The following is an 11,448-nucleotide window of genomic DNA, read 5'->3' on the forward strand; positions in this document are numbered from 1 at the left end:
TTGAAGCAATTTGAATTTTTTGGTTTCTATTATAATTGATTGGTTAATAGATTAAGTTGAATATAACTGTGCTTAAACTGAAACTTAATTATACGTTAATTAATCATATGTAGTTAGAAAAGATAAGATTCTTTGTCTAATCGATTGGATAATCGATTAAGTGACCTAAATTGAATATTATGATTGAATTAGTGAAATAGCTATACACCAATTCACCCCATTCTCAGTTTGCAAGTAAAGGTCTTATACAGCAAGATATAGAAGAGCAAATTGCTTCCATGTTAGGCACTAAAACAAAATTTTCTTAATTTATTTTTTCTCTAAAATAAATACGGGTATAAATGAAATTTTAAAGGATGGTCAAGTAATTAATCTAATTATCATTTTTTAGAATGAGAGATGTGGTGTGCTTAACACTTTCCCCATAAGTAATATACTCTCGAACCAAAAGTTATTTTTTGAATATTTTCTCTTATCTTTTCAAAATAATTTTCAATATATTACCATTTAAAAGCTCTTTGTGGAGTCAAATTTTCTTTTCCCATGCAAAAAATGCTATCTTGACATCATGTTTATTAAGTTATATGATCAAATAAGCTAGTTGAGTAACTTATAAATTACTTGATCAATGTTTGTCATGATGAATGTGAAGCTTATTTAGAAGATTATAGGTTATTGTCTAGATGAATAAACTTTTATGACTATTAGATGAACATAAAAAAGGAAGTAGATCATGGTTTTAAAAAAAATGAAAGTTTTTGAAAGATGGTTTTGAAAAGCTAATTATTAGATATAGGACAATAAATAAGCTTCACTATTACCTATTTAATTTTTTGGAAAACAATTTTTTTTACATTTTTTTATAAATAATCTTGTCTATTAAAGAGCTTAGTTTATGGTAAAACTTATAAATTAAATAAATTATAATCATGTTTATGTTTAATATTTTGATTTAATATATTTTTCATTTTACAATCATACATATCTCAGTTTGTAATCATAATCTTAAATCACAATTTATATAAAAAAAAGTGTATAGATAGCTCAAAGAGTAAATTATATTAATGTGAAATTATATTAAAGAAAAAAGTGATGAATGTAATTAAGTTAAACTCTAAAGAGAATTGATGTAATTTAATTTTAATTAATTAATTATAATGTGATAAATTGTTCATTTGTATATTTTCATATATAATTTGATTAGGAAATCACTCTTCTCCTTTGTTTTGTGTATTTATGCACCATTTCCTTAGAATTATTAATGTATTTTATAATTAATTAATAATAATAAAGAGACATTGACTTTTATACTATTTGAATTGTGATCCATAAGATACCATATTTTATGGAAATATTGTGTAAGATTAAACAAAGTTATAATATTTTTTCGCTATGAACATTGTCATTGACATATATATTTGTTTGAGAAATAAATACGGTTCATAAGAAATCAAAGTGCATAAATCATCATTTTATCATTATTATTTTAAGACTTATTAGACAAGTCGAGATCAAATAAAAAATTCGTATTTTTATATAAAAACTAATAATATCATAAACATGTCAGAATTGTATATTTATATTAAAATGTATTACTAAAAAACAATAAAATATTTGAGCTTATATTATTATTTAAATATTTGTTATTTGATATGATTAGCATTGTTTTAAAAATATTTAAGGGAGTAATAAAGAGAGAGTTGAAACTTGTTGCATGGTCCAATGAAAGTTTGAATCTAGTTTTTCATTAAGTTATAAGAAATGTTCATTCTCATACTTAATAATGTAGTATTATGTGCCAAAATTTATCTTATCATCATTTCTTAAATGATGAGTGACACATGATACAAATATAAGTAAAAACATAATAAATGGTAAAAAAACTCACTTTAGTTCGTTACAAAATGCATGGGTAATTCTAAGAAAATATTATTTAAATACACAAAAGAGAAAAATAATTTCATAATCAAATGATATTTGCAACTTTACAAATGATCAATTTATTCTAGCTAATATATAATGAAATAAGATTAAATGATTCTCACACCACCACTTGAAATTTAATTTAAAATTATATTCATCACTTTTTATTATTATTTAAAATATTACATTTATCTTCAATTTCAGGATAATCAATATATATGTATATAAATTTGAAGTGATTTATATAGGTACAAAAAAAGATAATAAATTTGTATTATTTTTTTAAAAGTACGGATATTAGTTCCCTAATTTACTCCATTCAAAGGTAAGGTTAGGATGGACAAGGATCCTCTGTCCCAAAAAACAACTCTGTCCCTCTTTCCCTAACCAATCATATTTTTTAAAATAATATAAAATATTAATTTATGTTTTTTATAAAAAAAATTCCAATAAAATAACTCATTTTGATTAGTTTGGTACACCATTGAGGATACCAATGGATACACATTATCCTCTTCCGTTAGGATAAGAGATAAGATTTTAGAGGCATTTCAACCAATGAAATGATCCTGGCTTCAACAGCCACTACCTTGAATTTGCTTTAACCATGTAAGTACTTAGCCACTCCGGTTCCTCAGTCACGCCACTGTTTGTAGTAACTCGTTGTCTCGTGACTTGTGGAATCAACAGATTTAAGCCATGGCTACAGCTTCTCCAATGGTGAGCCAGGTCAAGTCTAGCTTCACTAGGCCGCTGGTCACTCCCAAGGGCCTCTCTGGCTCGTCCCCTCTCCACCTTTTGCCTTCTAGAAGGCAATTTAGCTTCACTGTCAAGGCCATCCAATCTGAAAAGGTTGGTTAATTTCCTCATATATATGTCTATCTATGTGTGTAGTTGCTGCTACATGATTCCGTTTTCTGTATCTGATCAGTTAATGTATGGTGGAGTCAGATCTGTCCCACATTATGTATCATATCACTCGATTTTAATTTGTCAAAAAATTAAAACGAAAATTAAATATATAGTGAAAGAATACAATTTATGGAACAGAAAATATGATCCATACTATCCGCATCTTGAGTCGCATGCATGTATGATAAAGTATGAATGACCTTTTTCTTTTTATGCTTTTCCCCCCACCGGATTTAACACCTTTAGACAACATAGGAGATAGGCTATTTTTGAATCCTCCTAATCCATTCTTCTATAAATCCACTTAATTATTAGAGAAAATCTTGAATATCTTTTGTAATCTCTGAAGACAATTATGCATTTATTTTGATAGAATATTTTATTGGGGGATTTTTTAAGTGAATATAACATTATTTTTTTATAACAAGAATATAACGTTATTCTAGTATGTATGTTATGTTTTTTATTATGTACAGTGTATAATAATATATGACATTCATAATATATGTATGTACATATATTTGTTTTATGAAAAATGTGATGTGATTATCTAGATTTTTGTCCACTAAGATAAAGCTTGTAAGATACCTTAGCTCGTTGATTCTCTAATGTAACAAGATAGAGATATACAATATTCATATTCTATTATCTAGTAACTCATTGTCCCCATAAATAAATAAACCCCATCTTGAATATTAGATACAAAGCCTTAATGATTGATAAATGTTTTGTTGTGTTGCACTTGCACTGACAGCCAACCTTTCAAGTAATCCAACCAATCAATGGTGACCCATTCATTGGAAGCCTTGAAACCCCAGTCACATCAAGCCCCTTGGTTGCATGGTACTTGTCCAACCTTCCAGCATACAGAACTGCAGTTAGCCCACTATTGAGGGGGATAGAGGTGGGTCTGGCCCACGGATACCTGCTCGTCGGCCCATTCGTGAAGGCCGGGCCTCTAAGGAACACTCCTTATGCTGGAGGAGCAGGCTCTCTGGCAGCTGCTGGGCTTGTGGCCATCCTGAGCCTTTGCCTCACAATCTATGGGATTTCATCCTTCAATGAAGGGGCACCATCCACTGCACCATCCCTTACCTTGACCGGCCGAAAGAAGGAGCCGGATCAGCTCCAAACAGCAGATGGTTGGGCCAAGTTCACTGGTGGGTTCTTCTTTGGAGGGATTTCTGGTGTTACCTGGGCTTACTTTCTCCTTTATGTCTTAGACCTTCCATACTACTTCAAGTGAATAACTTAACTTTCTTTGTTTCTATTATTCATCCTCATATGAATGAACAAGTATTGAATGCTTCTGATGTGGATGGATGTATATGCTGTATTTTATGACTCAATCCGTCACGATGTTAAAAATTCTCTCTCATTTCCCCGTTATATCTTTTAATAGAATTACAAATTAACCAGTAGCATGAAGGGTGGTGATACTATTAAATGCATGCAAGTGTGCCTTATATCAAAGTAAAAATCAGCCTTATTTCAACACGGTTCAACCACAGTTTCAGTAGCAAAGCTGTGTTGCGGTTGTGATGATAGAATTATCTAATAATTTTGGTATTAGATAATTTTGGTATGATAAGTTTAGTCCACTCTGATGTTACTATGACATGCATCTATTGTGATAATTTAGATTCGTGAGTAGAGGAAAGTCTTCCTTTTCATTTTTCAAAACCTTGGAGTGGGTGCTGCGTTAGGGTTTGTGATAATATCTTCACCAAGTGTAATAAATGTTTCTTTAGATCAACAAAAAGGAATATTATTACAAATAAATGAGTTACAAGAATAAGATGTTACAGGGTTTAATATAATTTCCAAAAAAAGTTGTGGGGTTAGTAACCCAATTAGAATAAGGCATAATAAACTTGTCCTTTTTTAAATTGGTCTAGAGCCATGACTTCACTTTTACAGCTTTTACAATCTGATTTGAGTTGAAAATAATGTGATGTTTTGTTAGTCAAATACACCATTCATTGATACTAATCAAATAATGCTCATGAACTTCTGATGCTTGCCCGTGGATTGACATTACCAATATGAGACGTAATAAGTGTTCTAATTATATTGTGACAATGAATGATTTTCATATATTTTGTGTTAGAGATAGGGTTACATGAATTAGGACCTCATGGTTTATAATGGACATAGTTGGAATTCTATTTTCCCCTATTTTTGGTCCAATGTTTTTTACTTCCGATTTTGAATCTTTCTTTTTCAATTGAATCCCTCTTTTCTTAAAAAATCGAACATAAAATCTTATAGGTTTTGAAGAATATGATATACAAGTTTATTGACATAAAATTCATGTCGTTTAATTGATATGGCAAGAAAAATCATGAACTTGACATAGTTGAAATTCTTTTTTCCCCTATTTTTAGTCCAAATTTTTTTGTTCGATTTTGAATCTTTATTTTTCAATTGAATCCCTCTTTTCTTCAAAAATTGGAACCTAAAACGTGATGGGTTTTGTAGAGCATGATATACAAGTTTACTGACATAAAATTCATGTCTTTTGGTTGACATTGCAAGAAGATTCTTGAACTTGAAAATGAGGTTCGTGTTCACCAGACAAACATTATTTTGCATCAAATTTGTGAATATATTGATGGAAACATGTTACAAATTGTTTTCTAATCATGTTAAACTTAATTCATTCTCATAAGTTGATTTCTTGTAGGTTGGTGCATGATGATTCAATTGTTGCAGACTCCAGATTAGGTTCCTTGGACAAGCCATTGCAGCATGAGGTAGCAGCCTTGATTGGAAGCTTGGCCATCTCAGCCAACTCGATACCACATAACACAGATCCCTCAATCTAGACAAAAGGCTTGATGGATCAGCATGAACTTAACTTGGTCCCTGTTTCTCAATACACTGACACATCCTTGGAGCATCATAAAGGACCTAATCTCAATCACGAATTCAAACATATGGACAAGTGCTACATACTTACTCCCTGGACCGAATGTGATCAACCATCAACAGTTCAAAGCCTAAAAGGAATTACTAGACAATTGTTACTTCACTGCCAAGCAACCAGAGTTTATACAATAGGGATTTTATTGCTTTGTGTTTTTGGTGTAATCTTTCTTCACATTATTCTCTTATAGTTAGTTAGATAGGTTGTTGTGAACCAACCTTTATATATTTGTTCTTTTCCTTCAAATTGTATTCATTCAATTTTTCAATATAATGAAAGATTAGTTTTTCTATTCACTCTCCATAAACTTCTTCTTCCTTTCTTCATCTTTTGCATTCAATAAGCAAAGTTATATCAATGGAGTTTTGCTTTCTAAGATGGTATCATAGCATCAATTGATATTTTGTTGCGGATTCTTCTACTCTTATATTCCTTCATCTTCTTCTTGCTTCTTTGTTTTTCTTTCTTAATCAATCATGACAAGCACTGTTGCATTAATCAATCCTCTCAGTGGTCCCTTGAGTCCCTTATTATATGAGTCCAAATGAAAATCCTGGAGTAGGATTGGTATCTCCTCCATTAACGGGAATAAACTATCATTCCTGGTCAAAAGTCATGATGATGGCTCTAAAGACCAAGAACAAATTGCAATTCATAGATGGATCTCTTCTAAAACCGAGCACAACAGATCCTTCATTTGCAGCATGGGACAGATGTAATACTCTTGTGCTTTCATGGATCAACCACTCAATAGACAAGGCAATCTAGCAAAGCATTCTTTGGTTGGATACCTCTCTTGAAGTTTGGCAGGATCTGAAGGAGAGATATTATCAAGGTGATGTTTTCAGGATTTGTGATTTGCAAGAATGAATCTATAGTGCAAGGCAGAGAAATCTATCTATAGATGCCTATTACACACACCTAAAAGGTTTATGGCAAGAACTAAATAATTTCAGACCATTACCTTCATGTCCAGTGCAATGCGACTCTAATCTTGTTGTTCTTGTTATATCCTATAGGGAAAATGACTATGTCATCAGATTCTTAAGAGGTCTTAATGAGAATTACTCTACTGTTAGATCTCATATCATGCTTATGGATCATTTTCCATCCATAAATAAAACCTTTTCTCTTCTTAGTCAGCAAGAAAGACAGTTTCTAGATGTAAATGATCAATTAGGTGATGTATGGATTCTTGCTAATACATCTAATGAGAATGCTAGTAGGCCAAAATCCAAGGGAAGAGGATTTGGAACCTTCACTAATGCTAGTATAGGAAAAGGCTTTGTGAACAATGGAGGAAGAGGAAGAGGTAGCTCTAATGGCAAGTTTTTCTCCTATTGTAACAAGGTTGGCCACACTGTGGACACATGTTACAAGAAACATGGATTTCCCCCTCACTACAATAAGAACAACAATATTAATAACATTGTTAATTGCAATGAAGAAAGTGATCAAGACACCAAGGAAAGCATAGGATTCTTCACTGCTGATCAACATAAAGCCATTCTGGCTATGATTAAAGAACCAGGCAATCACCAAGTAAATCAAGTCACAAATCATGTTACCAATGTTGATTCTCTAAGTCAAGGTAACCCTCAACTCATGGCTTGTGGTATTGGATCAAAGGATTGGGTTCTTGATACAGGAGCAACTGATCATGTTTGCTTCTGCTTATCAGAATTCCAATCCTTCAAGAAAATAGATCCAATGCAAATTAGATTGCCTAATGGAAATAATGTTGTGAGTAACATTGCAGGAACTGTTTTCTTTTCCAATGATTTGTGTTTAAGCAATGTTCTTTACATTCCTAACTTCAGTTTTAATCTAATTTCTATTTCTAGATTAGCCTCTGCAAGTTAACTTTCACCAACTCCAAATGTGTGATGTAGGAAGAGTCCACATTGAGGATGATTGGTGCAGCTGAGGCAAAAAGAGGGTTATACATTGTTAGTGCTAAGAATTTACATTACAATTTCAATGGATTAGTTAACAATGTTGAGAAAACTGAAACTAACAATTCTGGCAACTATGACTTGTGGCATAAAAGACTTGGTCATCCCTCCAATGCCAAGCTTGCCATCTTGAATAAAATGTTCTCTTTCATAGATAATAAAGTCAATACTGAACCATGTGATATATGTCATTATGCTAAGCAAAGAAAGTTATCTTTCCATGATAGTAACAAAAAATCTATTCACATTTTTTATCTCATTCACATGGACATATGGGGTCCTATTTCTATCCCATCCATCCTAGGACATAGATATTTCCTTACTGTTGTGGATGATAAATCTAGGCATATTTGGTTGTTCTTTATGAAAGCTAAATCTGAGACATCTATTCTTGTTCAATCCTTTGTTAACATGGCTGAAAACCAATTTGGGAGTAAGATAAAAGCCATAAGGTCTGATAATGGACCTGAATTCAGATTAGATAATTTCTATAACTCCAAAGGGATTATTCATCAAAAAAGTTGTGTTGAAACCCCTCAAAAAAATGAAATTGTTGAGAGGAAACATCAACACATACTAGGAGTAACTAGAGCTCTTATGTATCAATCATCCTTACCAAAATGTTTTTGAAATTATGGTGTTGCTCATGCTGTGTATTTGATTAATAGACAACCATCTCTTTTACTTAATAAGAAATCTCCTTATGAGATCCTCTACAATCTTGAGCCAAATCTTCTAAATCTTAAAGTCTTTGGTTGTTTGTGCTTTGCATCTACTTTGACTAATAATAGAAAAAAGCTTGATCCTAGAGCCAGAAAGTCTGTATTTCTTGGCTTTAAGCATGGTATAAAGGGATATATAATGTTTTATTGCATGAATAAAGAAACTTTCTTGTCTAGGAATGTTAATTTCTATGAAACTGGTTTTCCTTTTGATGATAGTAAGAATTTGGTCAAAAACGACAATGATGTATCTCTACCTACTTCTTCTTTTAGCATTAAGGATCACTATCTTGATCATGATGTGAGCCATGAACCTGGTTGTCAAAATGAGCTTCACATAATAGAAGGTAGTGATGATCACATTTTAGATACTAAAGATCACCAACCGAACCAACAAGATGAATCCTTGATTACAACAATAATACCAATAATGACTTAAGAAGATCCTCTAGACAAAGAAATGTTCCTAACTATTTAAAAGACTACCATTGTTCTTTAGGAACTAATGCCTCCTACATAAGTAAGAAAGTTGTCAAATATCCTTTATCCAAAGTCTTGTCCTATAAGAGATTATCCCCCAACCATAGAAACTATACTTTAGCCATTAGCTCCAATACTGAGCCTGAGAGTTATGTTGAAGCAATCCAACATCAACATTGGATTGATGCCATTAACACTGAGTTAAAGGCACTCAAGAAAAACAGTACTTGGATTTTGACTGAACTACCTAGTGATAAGAAAGCCATAGGTTGTAAATGAGTTTTCAAAATAAAACATAATGCTGATGGAAGTATAAAGAGATACACGGCTAGACTAGTGGCTAAAGGATACACTCAAACTGCAGGAATTGACTACATTGATAACTTTAGTCCAGTCATTAAAATGACCACCATTAGAACCATTGTTGCTCTTGCTGCTATAAAGAAATGGTATCTTTATCAACTAAATGTTAATACAGCTTTCCTACATGGTGATTTAGTTGAGAAAGTTTACATGAAACCTCCCTCTGGCCTTAACATACCTAATTCTTCTCTTGTTTGAAAACTAGATAAGTCTCTATATGGTCTAAAACAGGCAAGCAGGAAATGGAATACCAAACTCACTGTTGTTTTAGTTCAAGATGGGTATGTTCAGTTTAGAGTACACTACTCTTTGTTTACCAAAATAAATGGCAATAACTATACTGTGATTCTTGTATATGTAGATGATCTTGTTGTTGCATGAGATGACCTTGATGAAATAAATTCTATAAAGAACATACTTGACAAAAAATTTAGCATCAAAGATCTTGGCACACTTAAGTATTTCTTAGGAATTGAAGTAGCAAGAAGTAAGGATGGGATAAGTCTCTGTCAAAGGAAGTATGCCCTCGACATACTTCAGGAATCTTGTTTGCTTGCTGGAAAATCTTCTACTACTCCTATGGACAATAATGTTAAGCTTCATATTACTTCTGGTGCATTGTTTTCTGTGGTAACCTCCTATAGAAGACTCATTGGTAAGTTGGTTTATCTTACTCATACAAGACCTGAAATATCATTCTCTGTTGGACATTTGAGTCAATTTCTAGAAGCTCCTACTGTTGATCATTTTAGGGCTGCCATAAGAATCTTGAAATATATCAAAGGTGCTCCATGAAAATGCCTTTTTTTCCTATTCAAACCACCATCGCTTTAAGAGGCTTCAGTGATTCTAACTGGGCTTCTTGTATTGAGACAAGAAGAACAGTTACTAGTTTTTGTTTTTTCCTTGGAGAATCTTTGATTAGTTGGAAAAGTAAAAGGCAAAAGACTATGTCTAGATCCTCTGCAGAGGCAGAGTACAGAGCTTTGGCTCTTACTCATTGTGAGGGCCAATGGCTCCTATACCTTCTTAATGATTTGCAACTAAGTGGTGTTGGTTCTATTATTTTATATTGTGATAATCAATCTGCTCTTCACATAGCTGCTAATCATGTGCTTCATGAGAGGACTAAGCACATAGAGATTGATTGCCATTACATTAGAGACAAGGTCTCAAATGGTGTTGTACATCTCTTACCAATTGCTAGCTGTGATCAAGTGGCAGATATATTTACAAAAGCTCAACCTCCAGGGATATTTTTTAATAATCTTTCCAAGCTGGGGTTGTGTGTCACCATCTCTTTAAGAGGATATTTTTCAAAACCCTCAAGAACATGGACAAGAGTTGGAAGAGCCAATAGCTTTGCGTAGATCCACTAGAGAAAGGAGAAATGCAATTCCAGATGACTACATTTGCTTTCTCGTGGAACATGAGGGTGATGGCTTAATGGATAAGGATCCATTAAACATTCGTGAAGCCATCCAAAGTTCCAATTCGGAAAAGTGGATTGAAGCAACGAAAGAGGAGTATAAATCCATGCAAGACAATAAAGTTTGGGAACTTGTCCCATTACCAGAAGGTAAGAAACCCATTGGTTGCAAATGGATTTTTAAGACCAAGCGGGATTCTAATGGTAATGTAGAGAGGTAAAAGGCGCGTCTTGTAGCTAAGGGTTTTACTCGGAAGGAAGGGATTGACTATAAAGAGAATTTCTCTCCAGTTTCAACGAAAGACTCTCTTATGATAATCATGGCTCTCGTAGCACATTATGATTTGGAGCTTCATCCGATGGATGTCAAAACAGCTTTTCTAAATGGAAACATTAATGAAAAGATTTATATGGTGCAACCAGAAAACTTTATAACAGGAGACCGAAAGAATATGGTTGGCAAATTGACAAAATCCATCTATGGGCTAAAATAGGCGTCTCGTCAGTGGTACCACAAATTTCATGAGATGATTCTCTCTTTTGGTTTTGAGATGAGTTCAGTTGAAGATTGTGTGTATCACAAGTTCAGTGGGAGCAAGTATATTTTCTTGCTCTTGTATGTGAATGACATACTGCTTTCCACTAATGATGTGGGTACCTTATTAGAAACCAAGAAATTTCTATCCAGTAATTTTGAAATGAAGGATCATGGTGAAGCTTCGTTTGTATTAGGAA

At 32.8% G+C, this 11,448-nt stretch overlaps 1 protein-coding gene across 1 annotated transcript; it reads left to right on the top strand.

Annotated features, from left to right (window-relative positions):
- Window positions 1-2,441: 2,441 nt before the first annotated feature.
- LOC109338446 (photosystem I reaction center subunit XI, chloroplastic-like) lies at window positions 2,442-4,218 on the top strand. The gene is made up of 2 exons (XM_019575689.1): window positions 2,442-2,775; window positions 3,590-4,218. The coding sequence occupies exons 1-2, from the start codon at window positions 2,623-2,625 to the stop codon at window positions 4,079-4,081; spliced, it is 645 nt and encodes a 214-aa protein (XP_019431234.1). The 5' UTR covers window positions 2,442-2,622; the 3' UTR covers window positions 4,082-4,218.
- Window positions 4,219-11,448: the final 7,230 nt, after the last annotated feature.

Source organism: Lupinus angustifolius, unplaced genomic scaffold (genome assembly GCF_001865875.1).
Source record: "Lupinus angustifolius cultivar Tanjil unplaced genomic scaffold, LupAngTanjil_v1.0 Scaffold_25_387, whole genome shotgun sequence".
NCBI classification, from domain to species: Eukaryota; Viridiplantae; Streptophyta; class Magnoliopsida; order Fabales; family Fabaceae; genus Lupinus; species Lupinus angustifolius.